Below are 23,977 nucleotides of genomic sequence, written 5' to 3'. Positions count from 1 at the left end.
TAAAAACAGTTTAAAAATCTTTCAGAAAAATGAAGTTGTCACACGCATAGGAAAAAATTCTGCTCTTGATCCAGAAGTCGACCTAACTCTCCCAGACCCCGAGTGGCATGATCTAGGATTGCGTTCTAGCTGAGCTGGTTAGTGAGTTGATGAATTGCCATTTCTGTGGTTGTTCCCCGAACAAAATGAAGTCACTTAGGCTTTGTGGGGACTTTCATCTTATGAGGACAGTTGTAATTTCATAAAACATGGAAGGTAATAACAAATCACTTAAGAAAACAGCAGTTTATAATGAATCTTAAGATGCTTAATAAGCACACATTTAATTGAATTTTCCATTAAATTATGCTAAGTTTGGTTAAAGATTATGTGGTAAATAATGCTGAATTGGCCTTGCATGCCTCTTAATTTTGATTTTCACCCAATCCTTCAGAAGAGCAGATTTTTTTTGCGTGAAGTAGTGGTTTGAGTTTGTGTACTAAATAAAGCACTTACATTTCCAAATGAGCATACATTCGAAATATAATTACCCCAGAAGCAGCCTCTTCCTCAGTGACTGACTTTCCCCATGTAGGAACTTCATTCCCAGAATGCCTCTCTGGTTTGGGCCTTTATGTTGGGCAGAGACAAGCAGCCACAGTCCTAAAGTGGTTATTCCCTAATTGGATGCTGCTGCTTTCTTCCAGCTGGCAAGTACTCCTAAATCCTTTAATTTTCCTTTTCTTCTTCCAGGGAGGACATCTTCACACAGAATACTTGTTAATTTTTGTGATTGAATTTTCTTGCTATTTTTAAAACACATAAAACAAGCCTTTGATTCTCACTTTTACCCAACACATACATACCCATTTTCTTACGTTGTTGAATATTTTTTAGCAGCTCTCAAATAGCAACAAGTTTTAGGATAATCATGCTTTGAAACTAAGGTGTGCTCAGCAAGTGCAAACTTGAAACTTAAACTCCTACTTTTAAACATAATTTTCCACCACTCCCTTTGGCTGATACCAGCCTACAAGTTATTATACTATGGGCTTGTCTGTACTACCTCCCTACTTCGAAGGGAGCATGGTAAGTAGGGTGTTGGGAGTTCATTAATGAAGTGCTGTGATGCATATGCGGCGCTTCATTAAGCAAATTCCACCCTCCCCCCCCCAAAAGTGGTAAACTTTGAAGTTCCAGCTCGCATCTAGGCACGGCTCACCCGCTGGTAATTTGAAGTGCCCGGGGTACTTTGAAGTCCCTTTACTGAGGAGTAAAGTGAGTCCTGAAAGTACTGAGGAGTAAAGGGACTTCGAAGTGCCCCGGACACTTCAGAGTACCGGCAGGTGAGCCGCTGCTAGACGCAAGCTGGCACTTCGAAGTTTAACACGGTGGGGGGTGGGAATTTGCTTAATGAAGTGCTGCATAGGCACCACACCACTTCATTAACAAACTCCCAACACCCTACTGACCATGCTCCCTTCGAAGTAGGGAGCTAATATAAACAAGCCCTATGTGTAATAAACCAGTTGCAAGTCTTCGAAATAATGTGGCAAGTTCTTCAGAGAGGTTTACCTTTATATTTCTCTTTCTCTGCAATATATTTGAGATTACATCATCTTCCCCCTAAAATTACTCCTCCTGTAGCATGTCAAGTATTTCATCCTGCATTTTTTTTAAGACTTTTTTCCCTAACAATCTAATATAGAAATTTGGTTATCATTAATCATAGGATTGGACGGGACCTCGAGGTCATCTAGTCTAGTAGCCTGCACTCATGGCAGGACTAAGTATTATCTAGACTGTTCCTGACAGGTATTTATCTAAATTGCTTTTAAAAATCTCCAGTGATGGAGATTCCTCAACCTCCCCAGGTAATTTATTCCAGTGCCTTGTCACCCTTGACAGGAAGTTATTCCTGATGTCCAATCTAAACCTTTCTTTTTGCAATGGAAGCTCATTGCTTCTTGACCAGTCCTCAGAGGTTAAGAAGAAAGGTCATTCTCCTTCTTCCTTGTAGTCACTTTTTATAGACATGAAATGATTATCATGTTGCCTCTCAGTCTCTTTTTCCAGACTAAACAAATCCAGGGTTTTTTTCAGTCTTGTCTCATGGGTCGTGTTTCTAGAGCTTTTAATAATTTATGTTGCTCTTTTCTGGACTTTTTCAGTTGTTTCCATATTCGCTGAAATGTGGCACCCACAGTTGGACACAGTGCTCCAGTGGAGGCCTCATCAGTGCAGAGCAGAGGAATTACTTCTCATGCCTTGCTTATGACATTCCTGCTAATACGTCTCAATGATGTTTGTTTTTGCAATAATTTGTTGTCTGCTGTGACCCCCCCAACCCTCCACCCAATCCTTTTCCATGATATTCCTTCCTAGAAAGCATTTCCCATTGTGTACATGCAAACAGATTGCGCCTTCCTAAATAAAGTACTTTGCATTCATCTTGGTTGAATTTCATCTTATTTACTTCATATCATTTTTCCAGTTTGTCTAGATCATTTTGAATTTTAATCGTATTCTCCAAAGTACTTACAACCCCTCCCAGCTTTGTATCATCCACACACTTTATAAGCATACTCTCTAGGCCGTTGTCTAAATAATAGATGAAAACATTGAACTGAACTAATATTGAACCCAGAACTAATTCCTGTGGGATCCTGCTCATTATGTCCTTCCAGAGTAACTGAACCATTTATAACTACTCTAGGGGAACATTTTTCCAACCAGTTTTGCATCCACCTCATAGTGGCTCCATTGAGACCATGTGAGATAGTTTCAGAAGCTTTACTGAAGTCAGGATATACCATGTTTACTGTCTATCCACATCCACAAGACTTGTTACCCTCTCAAAGAAAGCTATCAGGTTGGTTTGACACTATTTGTTTTTGACAAATCCATGCTGGCTGTTACATATCACCTTATTATTTTCTAGATATTTGCAAATTGATTGCTTCGTTATTTGCTCCTTTATCTTTCCAGATACGGAAGTGAAGCTGACTGGTCTTTAATTCCCCAAGTTGTCCTTATTTCCCTTGTCATAGATTGGCATGATATTTATCCTTTTCCAGTCTTTTGGAATCTCCCATATTTCATGACTTTTCAACAATAATAGCAAATGGCTCAGATGTCTCCTCAGTCAGTTCCTTGAGTATTCTAGGATGCATTTCGTCAGGCCCTGATGACCTAAAGACATCTGATTTGTCTAAGTGATTTTTAATTTGTTCTTTTCCTGTTACAGCATTTGGCTCTACCTCATTTTCACTGGCATTCATATGTTGGTGAAAACCAAAACAAATCATGAAGAACCTCTGCCCTTTCCACCTTTTCTGTTATTATTCCCACCACCACCATTGAGCAATAGCCATACCCTATCCTGGGTTGTCTTCTTGCATCTAATGTATTTGTAGAATATTTTCTTATTACCCTTTGTGTGTGTCTATAGGTTGATCTTGCTTTGCACCTTGGCTTTTCTAATTTTGCCCGTACATACCAAAAAAAAAAGCAGTCAAGTAACACTTTAAAGACTAATGAAATAATTTTATTAGGTGAGCTCACTTAATAAATTATTTTGTTAGTCTTTGAAGTGCTATTTGACTGCCTTTTTTTTTTTTTTTGAAAGTACGGAGACTAGCACTCCCTCTCTGCCCCTACATACTTGTGCTATGTTCATCCTTTGTAATTTGACCTAGTTTCCACTTTCTGTAGGACTTTTTTATTTTTAGATCATTGATAATCTCCTGGTTCAGAGAAAGTGGTCTCTTGCCATACTTGCTGTCTTTCCAAAGCAGAGGGATTGTTTGCTCTCAGGGCCATGGTAATGGTTCTTTGAAAAAAAAATGGCCAGTTCTCTAAACTGTTTTTCCCCTTAAACTGACTTGCAATGGGATGTTATCTACCAAGTCCTTGAGTTTGCTGGAAGCGTCTTGAAATCTATTATCTTTATTTTGCTGTTATCCCTCTTACCATGACTTAAGCTGTGTCTACACGTGCACGCTACTTCGAAGTAGCGGCACTAACTTCGAAATAGCGCCTGTTGCGGCTACACGCGTCAGGCGCTATTTCGAAGTTAACTTCGACGTTAGGCAGCGAGACGTCGAAGTCGCTAACCTCATGAGAGGATCGGAATAGCGCCCTACTTCGACGTTGAACGTCGAAGTAGGGACCGTGTAGACGATCCGCGTCCCGCAATGTCGAAATTGTGGGGTCCTCCATGGCAGCCATCAGCTGGGGGGTTGAGAGACGCTGTCTCTCCAGCCCGTGTGGGGCTCTATGGTCACCGTGTGCAGCAGCCCTTAGCCCAGGGCTTCTGGCTGCTGCTGCTGCAGCGGGGGATTCATGCTGCATGCACAGGGTCTGCAACTCATTGTCGGCTCTGTGTATCTTGTGCTGTTTAGTGCAACTGTGTCTGGGAGGGGCCCTTTAAGGGAGCGGCTGGCTGTTGAGTCCGCCCTGTGACCCTGTCTGCAGCTGTGCCTGGCACCCTTATTTCGATGTGTGCTACTGTGGCGTGTAGACGTTCCCTCGCTGCGCCTATTTCGATGTGGTGCTGCACAACGTCGATGTTGAACGTTGACGTTGGCAGCCCTGGAGGACGTGTAGACGTTATTCATCGAAATAGCCTATTTCGATGTCGCCACATCGAAATAGGCTACTTCGATGTAGGCTTCACGTGTAGACGTAGCCTGAGAATCCTGAATGCTATAATCTCCTGATCACTTTCTCCCAAACTGCCTTCCCCTTTTCAAACTCTGAACCATTTCCTTTCTATTTGTAATAATCATGTCTTTAGAACAGCCTCCCCACCCCCACCCCCAAGTTTTCTCCACCTTCTGAAATATCTCCAATATATTCTAAGAACTTATTGACCTTTGCCCTGCTGCATTAATTTCCCAACAGATGTCTAGGTAGTTGAAGTCTTACAGCCCCACTAAGTCCTGTGCTTTGCATGATTTTGTTTTTGTTTTTTTTTTAAAAAAGTCTTATCCAACTGTTCTTTGTGGCTAGTTGGTCTGTAGTAAACTACTATCATGAAGTTTCCCTTGTTTTTTACCCCATTTATCTTTACTCAGAAGCATTTAACAAGCCTCTTTCTTAATTCTATGTCAATTTCAGTCCAAGTGTATACATTTTTAATATACAAGGCAACACTTCCACCATTTTTTCTCTGCCTGTCCTTCTAAGTGTCTGATAAAGATGTGCACTACTAAAGTCCAAACCACTTTGCCTGGTACAGAAGTTAGGCTTACTGGCTGTGATTGGCAGAGCCACCTCTGAAGCCTAGTTTAGCTATCTTCCAGTTATCTTTACAGAAGCTGATTAAAGGGATTGGTTACATACCAGAGTTAGCAGCTCTGGTATTTTACATTTTTAATGCTTTCAGAAATCTTGGGTTCTGAAGCGTATGGGCCTGGTGATCTGGTATTGATAAATTTATTGGTCCAAGTTAGGAAGTTTATAGTCACGTGATTTGAGCCACTTCATGGAAATGTTTGGTGAAATAGATGAAATCCAAGGCTGCAGGATCTAGATTCAGCCTGGTGCTTAGTAGCAACAAAAATCACAACTAACTGCACTCTAAAGGGAATTCATTGCTGCTGGTTTTGGCAGGTTTGAACCTGGGCTTGATCTGCTGTAGTGTATTTGTTAAATGCCACTGTTCATGTGAATGGCAAAGAGATCTTTGAGGTGGCTGGATCACAGTGTATTTTGGGAGTTGAGCATTCTAACTGTCCCCACAATCAGCTTTCACCAGTCTGTTTTCCTAGAGGAGAAAGTGATCTGTGTGAAGTCATCTGTTGTTTGTGGGTACTCTTCTAGGTCAGAGGCTCTCATCCTTTCCAAACTACTTACCCCTTTCTGGAGTTTGATTTTGTTGCGTGCCTTTAGGTGACACCTCACTTAGAAAATTGTTGCTTACAAAGTCAGATATAAAAATGCAACCATGTCACAGCACGATAACTGAAAAATGTGTATTCTCATTTTTATCATATAATAATAAATCAATTGGAATATAAATATTATACTTACAACAAAAAGGTGAAAAAAGAGATAGAGAAAAAGACAAAAATATCCCATTGCCACTATATGGCTCCGTCTACACTAGCCCCAAACTTCGAAATAGCCACGCAAATGGCCATTTCGAAGTTTACTAATGAAGTGCTGAAATGCATATTCAGCGCTTCATTAGCATGCGGGCGGCCGCGGCACTTCGAAATTGATGCGCCTCGCCGCCGCGTGGCTCGTCCCGACAGGGCTCCTTTTCGAAAGGACCCCGCCTACTTTGAAGTCCCCTTATTCCCATCAGCTCATGGAAATAAGGGGACTTCGAAGTAGGCGGGGTCCTTTCGAAAAGGAGCCCCGTCGGGACGAGTCGCGCGGCGGCGAGGCGCATCAATTTTGAAGTGCCACGGCCGCCCGCATGCTAATGAAGCGCTGAATATGCATTTCAGTGCTTCATTAGTAAACTTCGAAATGGCCATTTGCGTGGCCATTTCAAAGTTTGGGGCTAGTGTAGACACGGCCTATAAATCCATGGTATGCCCACATCTTGAATACTGTGGACAGATGTGGTCACCTCGTGTCAGGATATATTGGCAATGGAAAAGGTTCAGAAAAGGGCAACAAAAATTGTTAGCGTTTGGAATGTATCCTGTATGAAGAAAGATTAAAAAGACTGGGACTTTTCAGTTTAGAAAAGAGGAGACTAAGGGGGGATATGATGGAGATCTATAAAATCATGACAAGTATGGAAAAAGTGAATAAGAAAAAGTGACTTATTTGTTCCTGTAACATAAGAACTGGGGGGTCACCAAATAAAATTAATGGGTAGCAGGTTTAAAACTAACCAAAGGAAGTTTTTCTTCACACAGCGCGCAGTAGGCCTTTGGAACTCCTTGCCAGAGGATGTCATGAAAACCAGGACTTTATCAAAGTTCAAAAAAGAACTAGATAAATTCATGGAGGTTAGGTCCATCAATTGCTATTAGCCAGGATGGGTAGGAGTGTCAGAGTCTGGAAATGGATGACAAGAGAGGGGTGGATCACTTTATGATTACCTGTTCTGTTCACTCCTTCTAGGGCAGCGGTTCCCAACCTTTTTGAGACGGTGACCCATTTTAACAATTCAGTAAGACTTTATGACCCAAGGCAGTTGAAACCCGGCGTGTGAGGGGAGTGGGTGTTCTCCCCAGGAAATTTTTTTTTATAAATCTCTTGTTTGCCCCACCCCCAGCCTTAAACCCCTCACAGCCCCAAACAGCCCCCCCAACCCCCAGGCTTAAACCCCTCGCAGCCCCAAACTGCCCCCCAACTACCTCACATGAATGCTGCTGCTGCCCCCTGCTGCTCCTTTGCTGAGCCACCACCACTGCCTCCTCTACACAGCTCTCTCCAGCCCTTCTACTTCCTTCCCCCACCTGCAGCGTGGGCAGTTCCCTGCCCTGCTGCACTGAAAGGGGACCCAATGCAACTGGTTTAACAGCCAGATCCCTCCTGCTAGCTCTAAAACCAAATAAATTGAGTTCAATTTCAGCATGGCAGGGCAGGGACTGGGAGCTAGAGGAGTGAGCAGCAGCAGTGGCAGGAGCGGCAAATGGCTCCTTAAAAAGCCACATGTGGCTCAAAGCCGCACAGCTGGCGACCCTTAGAAAATCTAATGGTGACCCATAATTGGCTCCCAATCAATAAGCTGGGAATGCTGAAGACCCTGAGCTAGATGGACCTTTGATCTGACCTAGTATGGCCGTCATGTTCTTCGATTTCAGGGTATATCATATGGAGCAGTATAAGCAAGTCAATGTGTATAGAAAATTTTAATTTGATTTAACATCACTAGTGCTTTTTATGCAGCCTATTGTAAAACTAGGCAAATATCTAGACTAGTTGCTGTACCCCCAAAGACCTCTGCATACATTGGGGGTATGTGTATCCCTGGTTGAGAACCAGTGTTCTAAGTCAAAGCATAGTCATCCAGTCTAAAGGTGACAAAAGAATGGGTTTCTGAGGCTCTGAATTGTAGAGTGTGCTAGAATTAGCTATAAATGTTTCCTCTGGTAGCTGTAATGACTTCCATCAGCCCACCGGTATCATAATTAAGCAATGATGCTATTAAAGGATTGTCAAAATGATAATGGTCCTGATTTTGCCACTGTTTCTGAGCTTAAAATTCACAGGATTATCTAGTGCAAAGAGTTGTTTACTCCATGTGAGAAAAGGCTGCTGAATTGGATATAAAATTAGCAAGGTTTAGTCATGAGGACAGGTCTTGAGTGTGAAATAATTATTTCTATAACACAATGTTGTGTGTCATATAGCAACACAGATTAAACAACATTTTTGTCTTAAACTCAATTGTTTCTCTTTGTTTATGATGATAACCCATCACATTTATAAATGGAGACTCAAAACTAATTGCAAAATGCTATTTAAAATTTACCATTGTGTTTTGAAAAATGAGACCACACAGGTTTCTGAGGCAGTGTTCTTTTCCCCTCCCTTCTGCTTCTTTAGGAGCATTGCACTGGGTTCAATGCATTAGTGTGACCTTTTTGTGATGGAGAAGGAGGCAAGCCAGCTGGAGAAGGACCATGTCCATAGTGTGTATGAGAAAATTGCTCCTCACTTCCATGATACACGCTACAAGGCTTGGCCAAAGGTACAACAGTTCCTTTCAGATCAGGAATCAGGCAGCCTGATTGCTGATATTGGTAAGTCTGATCCTTGTTTAAAAGTTTTTTTTGATAAGTCTATTGATAGTGATCAAAGTAAAAGGTTCCTCCTCTTTTCTGTATTAAGCAGTACTTTTGGGGAAGGTCAAAGTCACCGTGCCATGTGATTCAAGGTTTGAAATGCGTTATCTGCAAAATGCATATTTTGGAGCTGGGAGGTAATCTTTAAATCATCATGGTCTGGCTGCCTATCAAATTTGCCGCCATCAAAGCCAGCAGCAAGTGTTTCTGTTGGTGGTGTGAATCTGCCTATGCCTCAGTGCACAAAACAAAATTTATTCTGGTCATGGATGGGAAACGTTGGAGGGAACATTGGTTACACGCTAGAAATTGAACGAAGACAACAGAAGGCATTCACACTGACCACCAGACCGAGGTGTGACAAGGTGAGCTCATGACTGCCACTGACCTGTGCTGGATTCAAACTAAAAATAAAGAGCTTCTCTTCTCTTCCAGTTTGCTAAAATCATCTTTGCACCCCCTTTCTTTTTTACTGTCACTTCTGAGGGCATTGATGAAAGCGACATATCAATAACAATGGCTTTGGCCAGGGATGAAGAGTCTTTTTTAGGTTGGGGGCCATTGACCCACAGAAAAATTAGTCAGGGGCCACACGAAAGTGAGAAGGGAAAAAAAAGAGGGGTTCCCTGTGTTGGAGGGGAGCTCATGGGAATTTGGTAGGGGGCTGTTGAGGCATGGGATGTCCTGGAGGGTGTAGGAGGTGCAGGGTGGGAATGGGGGTCTGGGTGGGAAGGAGGGTACAGGAGCAGGCTCAGGGTTGGGTGAGAAGAGGATGCAGAAGCAGGTTGTGGATGAGGGTTCTGAGCTAGGGAGAGGTGCAAGAGTGGGCGGGGTCAGGGGTCGGGACAGGAGGAGGGGGCGGGAGTGGGCTGGGTGCAAGATCTGAGCAGGAGGAGGAGTGCAGGATCTGAACAGGAGTGGGTGGGGTGCAGGATCTGAGCAGGATGAGGAGTGCAGGAGTGGGCGGGGTGAGGGGTCAGAGTAAGAGGAGGGGGCGGGGTAAGGGGTTGGAGCAGGAGGAGGGGGCGGGAGTGGGCTGCAGGTGTGGGGTCTGGATGGGAGGGGGTGCAGGAGCTCCCCCCTATGCCAACTCCACAAAGGGTCCTGCTGCAGCCACCCCAGGCAAGAAGGGATTCCTTCCTTCCCCTTGCTGCCTGACACCTGGGGTGGCTCTGGGTGGTGAGCGCTCAGCGTCAGCAGGTCGCACAGAAGTGCCTCAGGTGGGAGGTGTTCGAGCCACCGATTTCTGGGCACCTGGCGGGGAGCACAGATCAGCTGTAGCACTTGTGGTATTGCCTGTGTGCGAAATGAGGAACCAGAAGTGTCCGCATCGCAGGTGAGTGGGTTGGAGGTCGGGTGGGGTCAGAGGCCCCCTTCCCCCTCTGTGGGCTGGATTCACTGGGATCCCCTTAGTGGTCCAGATCAAAGTGTTTTGCTTGGGCTGGTTCCAGACTGTGGGCCAGGGGTTCTCTACCCTGACTTAGGGCAACCATCTTTCACAGCCTTCCCTACGTTGCTCTGTGTGTGTGTATATATGCTGGGCTTGGTGCTTTATGTCTGTTTTATCTCGTAATCTTCTCATGAATGCTTGGGGCTGATTTTCCTGGTGGTTCTTCTTGTATTGCCAACTGTGGAAAATGTAAGAGATGCCATTCCTCAGGGCTGGAAGGCCTGCAGTTGGCAAGCTGATTTCCTCTCCCTGCTGCACCTGAGAAAGAATTGGAACTTAATTAACTGGCTCTTGGGAAAAGAAGGCAGGAGGAAATGGAGGAGGGGATTACACTAACCTCCGAAAAGCTGAGAGATCAAGGGCTATGCCCTACTGGGCTGCTGTGGGAGCTGCCACAGATGAGAGTTGCTCCAGGAACTTTGTGGATGGAAGCGGGAGACTGTGTAGTCCTTTTCTGATGTGCCTCCAAGGTAAGAACTGGGAACTGTTAGTTACTGATATGCAGGACAGACTTGGAGAAAGTACTGCTTGGCCTGCACACACTTTGAAGGTAGAGTCTAGGTTTTGTTTGTTTTTATTTTTTTATTTTTATGATTAAGAACACTAACATAAATCAACTCACCCTGCTGGAAACTGCTTCCTTGGATTCCTTGAGGGGGCTAAAACAGAATTAACTGAGAAGTGAACTGACTCAGTAAGAGTTAAGCCTGGCCTGATAGATGAAAGGCACCATAAAATAGGCCTCAGTCCTTTCTCACGAACAAATAAATGTCCATTAGGAACCATCAAAATGATTTTTGCCTGTGATATAAAGAGGATTTGAACGGAAGTTTCCAAAAGCATTAGGCTATTATGTTAACCCAATGCACTTCCCTCCTTTTCTTAATCTGATCTTTCATTCCCATCACGGTCATTCAAGCAAGAGGTAAGAAATCACATTTGGTAACATCTTAGTTTTGAAAATCTGTCAGAGTTGGTAGTATAAGGATTCAGATATCTGAGCCCCAGATGGAAATGCTGGCTAAAATACAAGTTGAAACTCCCTGGTCCGGCACCCTCAGGACCTAAGTCTTTCCAAACCAGGGATTTTGCCAGACCAGACCAATGCTCCCCTGCTGGTTGCTAGCCCCATTCCTGGGCTCCCCTCTGGGGCACCCACTTCCCGGTCCCAGATGTGGCACCTGCTCCCCACCTGCTGCTGGCTTCTGACTATGGTTCCTGCTCCCCAGTCACCACCAGCTTCCAGGCCCAGCCATAGCTGCCTGATGGCTTCCCTGGTCTGACCCTGGCTGCAGCTTCCTGGCCCAAGCTTCCCAGCCCCAGCTCCCTGGCCCTGGCCCCCCAGCTGTTGCTGGCTTCCTGGCTGCCACAGCTCAGCCCCCACTGGCTCCTAGCTGGGGCTGCCAGCTACCAGATTCTCAGCTGGCCCCCGCTCTCAGCCACTGGGGCTTTCCGGTCCAGCAACATCCATGGTCCAGGATGACCAGAGAGTCCCAGGTCTCGGAGGTTCAAATTGTAGTTCTAATCTAAAATTTTGTTATTCCAGTGCAGAATTTACATCTCCACATCAGAAACATACAGTTATGAAGAAGAAACTGCAGAAAGATATCAGACAAAGAAAGTTCCAGTTGTCATGGCAACAACAATTAGCAGCAGATAAAAAACAAAACAGTAGGATTAACAGCATGGTCTAATAGTGATTTAATTACTTAGCCTTCCAATTTGTCTGAGTTTGAATACATGGGGATAATTCAAGGTTGTGCTGCTGCCATATGATGCTTTATTACAGCATTTTTGGTCTCTTACAAGCAAAAGTGCAATAGCGTCATTAACATAAATATTACTGCTTCTTTCTGTCATGAGAAAGTCAAGATAAATGTTCTTTAGCAATCCCATTTCAATGCTTAACGTCACACAACAAAAGAGCCCATTGTTTGACAGATAGGAATAGTCTTGTGATCATTTTAGCACAATGAGTACTGACACAATAAATGCCTCTATAATGTCATCTCGGTTTTTTTTTTTTTAAATGCAAAGAGAATTTAAAATTACTGAGGTCAGATACTGGCCCATCTCATTGCTCATGTCAGGAGAACAGTCTCTTGCAACTGAATGACACTTTTTTTTTCGTCCTTATTTTACAACTTCAGGCTGTGGAAATGGCAAATACCTTCATATCAATTCTGAAACCTATAAGTTGGGCTGTGATTACTGCTTCCCCTTGGTGGAGCTGGCACGAAATGATGGTCATGAAGTAATGGTTTGTCATAATCTGTGCCTACCGTATCGGAATGAGTGCTTTGATGCTGTCTTATCCATTGCCGGTAAGGTTTGTGCATTGGCAATTTCTGTTGCACAACATTTCAAAGGATAATCATGTTTGGAGCTTCTAGGCTGGCTTCACAATCTCTGCCAAGTATTTTGGTAGAGGGTGACACAAGACTTGGGTAGATCAGGAAAATTTGCACAGTCTGGTTACATCACTACAAACTCTTCCCACTTTACCGACACAAAGTAGGGTATGCAGTAACTTGCTACGCTAATTTACACTGGTACGAGCACAGCTTACACCAGGGTTTTGCAAAAGCCCAACTTTAGAATTCCTATTTGGGCTCTTCACAGTGGTACAAAAGTGAAATGGTGACCACCTGCCATCAGGAAAATCCAACAAAAAAGCTGCTCAGGAGCAAGCGAAGTGGTCTCTAGTAAAAACACTTTTATGTGTAGAGGAGTAGACTGGGCTCCAAGTTTCAAAGCCAGCATATATTCAGCCATAGTAGTGAGAGGTGCTGCCACACTTCTAGCAAATGCTGCATTAACACCCAGAGCTTTTTTTCCCTGTTGAACTTTTAGCAATGTTTTCAGGGCTTGGTAAGGGGGCAAGGTCAGAGTTACCGTGCTTTTTGGTTTGTCAGTAGATGGCAGCTTCTTCTTTTGGACAAATGTGAAAACCCCACATTTGCTCATTCAGATCAGGCTAAAGTGAATTTGTTTGTACTCAGGAAGATGAACATAATGAAGGAAACATGGGAACAGGGCACTGCTAGCTTTGTACACTTACCCAGGGTTTCAGGTGAAGTTGTGATGTCATTAATTCCCATTGAAATGTGTAAATTCTTTGTGAAATATCAAGCTGTCTAAATATCAGTCACTAAATATACTGTGAAATTTTAAAATAGTATTCTGTCTTTTTATATTCTCATGTGGCCTCCTGCACCATTATCAACTCCTGTCTCCTCTCTGTTCTTCAGACTTCTTTCCTTTGTTCGGATACACTTTGCGGCACCCCTTAATGGGAGAGGAAGTCTTTCCTTGCTACTGTAATTGGGACCCCAAGTAAGAGTGAGGCTGCAGAAACTTTATATCCTTAATTGTTTCTGTTAGAAGCTGTGGGATTTTCCTCTATTTGAGGTAATCTTCATGAAATTATCTGTCCACAAGTCAAATCATAAAAACAGAGTTGTTCAAAAATAGGGAATTAGTGAAACTAAAACAAATTGTTTGCATAACAGGAAGATTTACTTCTCTTGTAAGTTAAAAAAGATGAATCACTCCTTGCTTAAAGCAAAATTATATCTGGATATGTTGCATCTTGAAATTGATCACTGATTACCTTGACACAGCCCCCTCTCCCTGTCTCAGAAAGTCTTTCAGCTCTTGGGACTGGTCCTTAGTTTCCATGGAAGTTATTCCACAGTCTATGGCCACCTCCCAAGACAGATTTGTCTTCTGCTCAGATGAGCTTTACCCATTTTGCAAAGAACTCCATTGTGCTGGGAGAACGGAGTTGTTAAGTTCTTATCCCAGAGCTGTAGGTAATCTTTTAGATATTTTGGGTCCAGGACATGGAGCACCTTGAAGATACGGACTGAGCCCTCGAACTTGTGCTGATATTCTGTGGGAACCCAACAGGGAGAGCAGAGAAGAGGGTACATGTACAGTAGCCCATGTTTTTGAGGAGATTTACTGCTGCATTCTGTACTGATTTGTGTTTCAGAAGTTGAGGTTTAAAGGTTGATGGCTCCATGCCAAGGCATACCGCTTTTGCCCAAGCTAGAGGTGGTGGAGGTGTGAATAACTCGGGCCAGGTCATTGTCAGCCAGTATGTGACTGAAATGGTTAAAAAAAAAAAAAAAAAAAAAATTACCTGCAGAGGTAGTTGTGTAAGCTTTTAGAATCAGCAAGGTACCCAAGAGTAGTCCTAGACTGCAGACTGAATTGACCTGTTGTTGGTATGTGCCTTCATCAGTAGGAGACTTCATGGCTTCAAACCCTTCAGTGTGCTTTCCTCTGCCTACTAGTATAACCTCTCTCGCTCAGGTTCAGCATCAGCCAGTAGTGAATACTTGGCAATTGTAGTATGCCCATATATGGCCATGGTTAATATTGCCAACTCATGATTTTTTTATTATGCATCTCATGATTTTTGGAGTTTTCCTCAAAGCACAAACTCTTGGAGTAATAGGATTATTTGAGGAGCTCGGCTTTCTCAGTACTATAAACAGCCCTCCATCTCTGAGTCCTGTTTGTACCCACGTAATCTTCTGAAGGTCGACACACACCAGAGGTGATGGTAAATAGTTGCATATCTATAGCTCTTTCGGAAGGCACTGGGGTAGCAACAAAGCCAATCATGCCATTTATGAACATAAGAGTGGCCACCCTGGGTCAAACCAATGGATCATAATGTTCCCCAGGATACAGTCTGGGTTTCAGGTTAGTTGTTGTGTTCCATCAGTTTTCCAGGCGGGAGTAGTAACAGAGAGATAGCCGTGTTAGTCTCTATTCTATCAAAACAAAAGAGTAGTCCAGTAGCACTCTAAAGACTAACAAAATAATTTATTAGCTGGTGAGCTTTCATGGGATAGACCTGGAGTGTGAGAGCTGTGAAAACAGCTGCTCCTGGCCTTGTTCATACACATGTAAACTTCTCCCGATTATACTGCAAAAGTATTTCAGCTAGTCATTCCTGAATTATATTGCAGAGAGACACCAGCAAATTCTTGGTCCTATACTTGCCCCCAGAAATGTGTCTTGTACTGCTCAGCTCTTTCCGTCTGTGCAGTACAAGCTCACAGAAAGTGTATCATCTCACTAGTAGGCAGAACCGGAGACTGTCTATAATGGGGCAGACCAAATGTCCGTATAGCCCAGTATCCTGTTTTCCAATGGTGGCTGATGCCAGCTGCTCCAGAGGGAAATGAAGAGAACAGATAATCAAGTCATCCATTCCCAGCTTCTGGCAAACAGGCTAGGAACACCATCTCTGTACATCCTGACTAATAGCCGTGCATGGACCGATCCGCCACAAACTATTCTAGGTGGTTTTGTTTTTTTTTAAACCCTGTTGCAGTCTTGGCTTTCACAACATCCTCTGGCAAGGAGTTCCACAAGTTAGTTGTGTGTTTTTGTGAAAAAATACTTCTTTGTATATTTTACCAGAAAATAGTGTTCAGCACATGGAGGTTTCAAATGATACCTCACAAGGCATATTGTACAAAATCCATTACTGTTTTGCAAACATGGTGGACACAGGGGTACTGTCTATCACAGCCATCTAATATATATATCCTGTCTTCCAAGAGTGGCCAATGCTAACTGCTCCAGAGGGAACGAAATAACAGGCAGTCATCAAGTGACCATCATATTGTCCACTCCCAGCTTTTGGCACTCAGACTATAGGAACACCCCAGAGCACGGGGTTTCATCCTTGACCATCTTGCTATAAGCCATTGGTGGATTGGTCCTCTAGGAACTTACCTAATTCTTTTGTGAAGCCAGTTACATGTTTGTCCTTTACAGCATCCCCTGGCAATGAATTCCACAGGTTGACTGTGTGTTGTGTGAAGAAGTACTTCATTATGTTAATATTAAATCTGCTGCCTAGTCCTTGGGAGACCCCTGTTTTTTTCTTATGCGAAGCAGTAAATAGAAGTTCCATGTGATGTGAATGCGTTCCATGAAAAAAATTTGATGATAGCAATATTTTTTCCATCTAAAATATTAAATAAGAAATTATTTGTGTATCAAAAATACTAAGGTACTTAGACTGTAGACAATTAATATTATAATACATTCATAATAGTATAGTTGTTGTTTGACTTGTGCCAAAACTATAAGCATTGGTTTAGATTGTTTCAGCACAAGTCATGCTCAGAGAAATCACTTGATGCTCTCTAACTCTCTAGCATCATTCCAAATATTAATCGAATTTGTGATTAAAAGATGCAAAAACACTCTTCCCATTAAAAAAACCTGTAAAATGTTACTTATTTTCATTTTACAGTAGTTTCCTGTAAAAATAACAAATTTATAAGAACACAAAATTTTAAAATATTTTCCATACCTAATTGGTTTTGCATTTCTTTTTTATAAAATGTTTTTTAAGCTTTAAGGAAGGACACTTCTTTTTGAACAATATTCTCCTTTCTGTTTCTGTGCAGAAGAATGACACTAACGATCCTTCTTTCGGCTGTTACATTAATGTTTTTTTGTGGGGGTGGGGGTGGGGGTGGGGGGAGTTGTACTTTTCATTATTATACTTAATTGTAGGGTTTCTAACCATCCTGCTATCAGAAGGGCATTAGTTGTTCATTCAGATGATTTTCTCTTGTTATTTTTTGTTCTTTGTAAAATACAACATCTAAAAAACTCTTTCAAATCAACTTTTAAGCATTATGTGTGGCAGTTTTTTTGGTATGAAACCCTCCACCCACCCCCTCAGCACCCCTGACCATCATGTCTGCATTCCTTGGCCAGATTAGTTTGGGATACCCTACACTATTCACTAGGGTTTCTGCCTCCTGCCTTCCTCTAGGAATTTATATCACGCGAGGAACAACCCTATCTCTTAAGGTTCCCTGTACTGTTACAAGTTAGAGCATTGTAAAAGTGGTTTGAGCCCAGAATCAGGACTTGTAATTTCCATGTTTCCTTTGGACTGTCAGTAGCCTGTTAAGCTTTCTTGAATTTGATAATTAATGTTAGATTGTAATTGGTCATCAGTGGTCTTATTACTGCAGTCATGTTGACAATATATCTTTGTTTCAGATCTGAGCCACATTCACTTAACAATCTGTTACATGGTTACTAGGGCTTGGCCATCTGTTCTATGTCATTAAACTAAGTGACAGCTTGTCACTGGCTGAGCAACTTGTAAATATGCCTGTTGTCCTTCAGTCGCTCACTGCACAAAACAACCCCACTATGGCTTTGGAATAAGAAAACAGTTTTTAGATTTAAACAGACTTCACAAGATTACTTCTTAAGTTCATATGGTCAGTCTAAAAGCTCGAAGGAAGCCAAAGCACAGAATTTTCACTGTGTTGATCAGTAAAATCATTGCCCTGCTGCCGAAGAAACTGAAACAGCTGTAGTCTTTGCTTGACCAGACTCTCACTGACATCAATATGAGTTTTAACTGAGAAGATGTCGTGACTCTTGGATAGGATAAGGCAACGCAGAGGCAAACAAAGACAAAAAAGGGATGATTTTAAATTTTTAGTGAAATTGTACCAGGAGCATAAATAATATAAAACCTTCCCAAAGACTTACTATCTGTAGTAATAAAAACATAAGTTAGCAACATACTAATTTTTCTAAGTGTGTACGCAGTACGCAGTTAGGACCAAGTGCATTGTTATTAATAAGTGATTACATCAGTGAAGAATGAACATTTCTTCTCCTTGGCTGCATGTCCAACTAGCCTGTTCTTTTGTTTCTCTTCAGCTTAAGGTTCTTAGATTTGATGTTTTGTGGTTGTACCTCTTTTCACCGGCTTTATCCACAAGTGGGGTTTTTTCCCCTAGTGGCCCCTCGCTTGACCATTAGATACTTTTGAAATGCTTTCCATTAATTGATGTTTAAACAGTCATTCTCTCTTTTATATACTGTAGGTCCTTTGTGTATGCGCTTGTTTATTGCTTCTGGGATCTGTTTTCATCTCATTCTACTTTTTGAGCACTTCTCTTTTTTACCATATATATTTGCTTTCCATTATTTTTCACTTAATACTTTCTTTCTAGTACAGCTGTAGACTTTATTTTCCTTTACTTCCCTTCTCTAATAGCATCTGCTAATGTAATCAGGTCTGTTTTCGTTTCTGCTTTTCCTGACATGAAAGCTTTTCCTATTTTCCTTCTTTCCTCCTCATTTCCCAGTCCTCTGCTTTTAGTCTCCCGTTCTTTTGTTTCATCAGAACGCCTTTGTGTGCCAGAGCTGGCCCATCCACTAGTTTACATCTTCTTCCCTCAGGTTTTTGTTGTTGTTTTTGTTTGGTATAGCTGCCCACTTAGATGGACTCCAAGCCTCCACCCTAGCTCAAGCCTAGCTCTCTCGTTGGCTGTCACTCATAGCGGGACAGCACTCTATACTGCTGCATAGCCGGTGCTAGTGCCAGCGTGAGGATTACAGTAAACTCTTTCATATCTGGCATTCTATCATCCAGAACTCTCAACTAACCAGCATGTTAACCATAAGTAAATTTTAGTTACGTTTTCCGTTAAGTACAGTATAATGAAAGTAAATACAAATAAACGCAGCAAATACAGTACAGCTGTGTCTACACTACCTCCCTACTGTGCAGCACTTCATTAAGCAACTCCCACCCCCACACGGCAACTCCGAAGTGTTAAACATTGAAGTTCCAGCCCGCATCTAGCCACGGCTCACCCACCAGTACTTCGAAGTACTGGTGGGTGAGCCGCGGCTAGATGCAGGCCGACACTTGGAAGTTTAACACTTCAGAATTGGCTGGGGGGGCGCGGCAGGATTTGCTTAATGAAGTGCTGCATATGCATTGCAACACTTCATTAATAAACTCCCAGCACCCTACTTACCATCCTCCCTTCGAAGTAGGGAGGTAGTGTAGACAAGCCCTATAGGTTTACGCTGTACAATAATAATGTAGTTGGTAAACAAAGTACTCTGCATACATTTTTGTTTCTTCATACCTCATCTTGTTTTTTGTTAGTGTTATGCGTTGCTAGGTATACCTCTGTTTTGTCCAGAATATTTGAATATCTAGCAAACTCCTGGTACCAGAGCTGCTGGATATGGAAGAGTTTACTGTACTATAAAAGGGCTGCAGGATTGCACCATGTCCTGAATAACATCAGAGCTCCTGCCTCCCATTTCCCCTCTCACCTCATGGTCCATTTAAAATCCCAGCCCCCTTTTTAGGTATACCATTGCGCTACTCAGTTTTCTCCCCAGTAGCCCCTCGTCCAGCTGATAGAGCAACATTGAAAGAAAGCCACAGCTGTCTGTATATGTTGAACCTCTAGAGTATGGCACCCTTGGGACCTGACCAGTATAAAATGAGAGAATTTGCTGGACTATGGGAGGTCAATATTGTCTAGCAGCATTACCAACTGATGAAGTGGGTCTGTCCCACAAAAGCTCGCCACCACATTTCTGCCGTTTTGTTTTTTTTAAAAAAGCAGGGACTGAGCAGAGGGATTACTCTGGGAGTCTCTTATTTCTCTCTTTACTTTATGCTATCCTCAAAGAACTTGCATTGGGCTTGATCCCATAATCTTTAATCAGCCTAAATTTACATTAAGATCAACTGGAATTTTGCTTCAGTCAGGTCTATAGAACTGGTCCTACTGAGGTAAGTTCACAATTCAAATGGTAAATCTATTACAAACATACAGTTCCCTTCCTTTGGTCTTTTCTGCATATTAAATGGCTTTTCTTCAACAAGAGGAGCTTATTGCTAAGAGTAAGCCTAGAATGATACTCCCAGAAACAGTCCCAGGCTATTAATGGACCAACTTCTGTCGGTGAGAGAGAGAAGTTTTCAGGCTTACACAGAACTCTTTATTTATAAGTACAGAGGACCAAAAAAATTGCAATTAAAAACTGACAAATCAAGTACATAGGACTGAAGTAGCTGGAAGAGAGATGGGGGGATGTTAAGTGTCCTGCCTGAGATAATTATGAGCATCAAAGGAAGGGATGCAGTCTTTGTAATGTGTGAGGTAGTTGGTGTCTGTTCATACCATGTGTTAATATGTTGAATTTGAATATGAATTCCAGTTCACAAATTTCTTGCTGTAATCTGTTTTTAAATTCTCTGTGTTCTCGGACACAGATTCTCAGGTCTTTAACAGAATGGCCCATTCCATTGAAGTGCTTGCTGACTGGCTTATGTATATTGAGATTCCTGATGTCTGCTCTGTGTCTATTCTTTGGCAAAGGTTTTGTCCAGTCTGTTCAATGTACATAGTGGAAGGGCATTGTTGACACATAATGGCATATATAATGCTGCTTGAAGTGTACAAGAATGTGCCCTTTATCTTGTAACTAACATGGTTGGTATCCCCAGAATAAATATGTGAACAAAGTTGGTAGTGGGGTTTGTTGCAAGGAAAAGTTCTAGGATTAGTATGGTGTAACCTGTGATTGCTAGTGAGAATCTTTCTTAGGTTAGGAGGTTGTCTATAGGAGAGGACAGGCCTGTCACCTAGGGCTTCCTGAAGTGTAGCATCATGATCTAGAATAGGTTGTAGGTTTTGAATGATGCGTTGCAGGAGGTAGAGCTGGAAGCTATAGGTGATGACAAGTGGTGTTCTGTTATTGACCTTCTAGGGCCTATCTTGAAGTAGCTGGTTTCTGGGTATTCGTCTGGCTCTGTCAATCTGCTTTTTCATTTCTCCCAGTGGATAATTAAGTTTTATAAATGCTTGGTAGAGGTCTTGAAGTTTTTGGTCTTTGTCAGTAGGATCGGAGTGGATGTGATTATATCTAAGGGCTTGACTGTGAATGATGGATTGTGTGCTGGATGGAAGCTGGAGGCATGTAGGTAAGTGCAGCAGTCAGTGAGTTTCCAGTAGAGAATGGTGTCGATGTGGCCATCAGTGATTTGCACTGTGTTATGCAGGAAATGTATTTCTTGTGTGGAATAGTCAAGGCTGAGATGCATGGTAGAATGCAGATTTTTAAAATTTCTGTGGAATTCTTCTGGGTCTCTCTACTGTGGGTCCAAACGATAAAGATGCAATCGATGTAGCATAAGTAAAGGAGGGGTAATGGGACAAGAGCTAAGAAATCGTTGTTCCAAGTCATCCATAAAAATGTTAGCATACTGTAGGGCCATGTGAGTGCCCTGCTTTGTTAAAGTCAACTTGCTGATATTTTACAGTCGTTAGCCCTACTACCTGTGACCAGTTTCTTGGTGATGCTGACTTCACCCCTTTATAATTGTACTTTAAGCATAAAGTAATGCCTTTGGTAGGCAGTGTGGACAGATTCTTAAAAGGCACGTGGTAAATACTTTGCTGAATCAGAGCCTTAATAATCTGACACTTCATAATTTTTTATATTAAAGCTGCATCCCCATGTGTTAACTGTTGTCTACAAATATAGGAAAAATCTAAGATAGCAGCAATTTCGCCATCTAAGAAGTTTGTAAATGGGTATGTAGTTGGGGGTGGGAATGAATGGGAAAATAACGAATTTTAGCTAGTAAATTCTCAGCAGTAAGTCATTGACATTTTGCTATTTTTCCCAACATTCTTTTAATATCATCATGAGGGGGAGAATAAAATTGCATTTTACTTTGAATTGTACATTCTGTATCTGTTCTGAGTGTTCCTGTTACTGGAAATGTCAAAGATAAAGTGGCAGCAAAAGTATACACAGTAAAAGGGAAAGTAGTCTGTAAAAAAGTAATAGCTTTTCTGTGATCCTTAATACTTTTCAGATGCCTCCTAAAAGGATTTAATTTTAGTACAGAATTTTGGCAAAGTAATTTCTGAATACAATGCTTTTCTTGCAGTTTAAATTGAATCACTGACCTAAAATACCCATTTTGAAAATTACTACTTAAATAAAAAAAAGTTGTTGATGCTTTGCAGTTTTGTTCTTTGAAAGACAGCTGAATGGCCCGACAGTGTATCTTATGTTGCCTGTCTGTTCTAAGTAATCCCTTTCAGTAGGATTAGTCACAATATTAAATTAACAGAAAAAGCAATTAATTATATTCTTATACGGTGAAGAAGAGGAGAGTCTTTGAAATCCTGTTCTCCCTCGCACCCTCTGCATTTCATATCAGAATTGCATTATGTATTTTTCAGATGTAGGAAATCTTTTAGTCTTCAGTTTAAATGAAAATGCTGAGAATGAATGGCATCCAGTACAAAATTAAGCTGAAATGACTTAGCGGTTTGCTGGGGAGAGTTGATACCTGGCTGAAATTGTAAGAAGTGTTTAATTTGGAACAACTCTTAGTCTACAAAGTAAGGTGTGGATCTTGCAATCATTTGTGCTAATGTAGATCCCGGTTCCTTTGTGGAATCCAGCTGCAGTTAATTCAGTTTCTATTTGGCCATAGATATGTTACAATATACTCTGCTTGAAGGGCACTTCTTATAGGTGCAGGCATCCAAAGATTTGCAGCTCTTTGCAGGAAGATCAGGATTTACATCAGAACATAATACGTTGATCCAAAGATGACAATAACCAAAAAATTAGGAAACTTTCGCTCACCCAGATAAAATGGTTGTGGCTTGGACCCACAGAAGTTCTTAGGTGCCTAAATCTCATCTCCATAATAATCCCCAAAACTCCTGCTCAGCTGCTACCTAATCCTGTAGATACCTAAACATACTCGGCGGTGACCTTCTGTATTAAAAATTTCATCATTGCCTATGTTCCTGTCTCTAAGCATGTGCACTGATGCATCCTGCTAGGCAGCCAGAGCCCCACCTCCTGCCAAAGCACCAGAGTGAGTCCTAAACCAGTGGAAGACAGGTACTTCTCTATTCATCTTGCAGGAAGCGCCTGGTCTGGTAGTCATGCTTACAGGCTGCCTCCCTCGCCGCAAAATATTCAGGGCAGGAGAGGATGTCTCTTATGCAGTGCTCCCAATAAGCTGGGCCACTTGTGCAGCCAGTCAGGAGAGATTCAAATGCTGACTAGCAGAGTGCCCACAGCCCGGTTTTTTATTTCTACTGGTGATGCACGTTCGCACGTGCCTCCATGGACATAAATACCCTGTTCTGCACAGGGAAGGAAAACATGAGAGGGCACATTGGTAGTAGCACAGTGGTTAGGATACTCACTGGGGATATGGGAGACCCCTGCGTCAAGGCCACTGCCCCACCCCCAAATAAGGAAAAGGGATTTGAAGCAGGACCTGCTATCTCTCAGGTGAATCCCCTCACCACTGGATTATGTGGGGCTCCCTCAATCTTTCCTATTGAAGTTGTTCCATGTTAATTAACTAATCAAATGAATAAAGTGTGACAAAGAGGACTCTTTCTGTGGTCTGTTGGTGAAAACACTTACCTGAGAGCAGATCCCTCTTCAAATCGTTTATCCTCAGGCAAAGGAATGACTTGTGCTTATGCTTGCTGAGTTCCCTTGCCACTGCACTAAAGATGATAAGGGAGAGCAGTATTTTCTACCACCCTAGCTGTTGCATGCAGAGTTAGGCAGCTTCTGAGCCTGCCTCCCTGACTTAGACACCCATCTCCAGGAAAAGGGTAGATCTCCCATTACCTTGCTTAGGAAGCTCCTGGCCTAGTGAGCTCTCTTTTGTGGATCACATTTCAAGGCACCTACTCCTCCAATGCCTTGCTTAGGAAGCCTAGATACATATCTCCAGCTTAGTGGAGCTCATCATTATTCCTGGGATTTTTCTAGGTGCCTCAGAGTTAAATGTTTTAGCACAGAGCACTGCAATGCATAAGGCTCTTTGCGGCTCCAGGCCTTTATGTTTAGATTTCTCCTTTGCACTGACGTGTTTTGGAGAACAGCAAAATTTAGTGTCTTCCTACTAGTTCCC

General features: G+C 42.4%; 1 protein-coding gene across 1 annotated transcript in view; it reads left to right on the top strand.

The window, feature by feature from the left end:
- Positions 1 to 23,977, top strand: part of LOC142007381 (putative tRNA methyltransferase 9B) — a 50,850-nt gene that overhangs the window by 4,004 nt on the left and 22,869 nt on the right. Inside the window, exons 4-5 of the mRNA XM_074984042.1 lie at positions 8,497 to 8,693; positions 12,336 to 12,509. Of these exons, the coding sequence (XP_074840143.1) occupies positions 8,540 to 8,693; positions 12,336 to 12,509 (328 nt within the window). The 5' untranslated portion in view covers positions 8,497 to 8,539. The remainder of the gene's footprint in view (positions 1 to 8,496; positions 8,694 to 12,335; positions 12,510 to 23,977) is intronic.

The sequence above is a fragment of the Carettochelys insculpta genome, chromosome 1, assembly GCF_033958435.1.
Source record: "Carettochelys insculpta isolate YL-2023 chromosome 1, ASM3395843v1, whole genome shotgun sequence".
NCBI classification, from domain to species: Eukaryota; Metazoa; Chordata; order Testudines; family Carettochelyidae; genus Carettochelys; species Carettochelys insculpta.
Note: the sequence above shows the minus strand (reverse complement) of the source record. Positions and strands in the feature narration are given on the sequence as shown.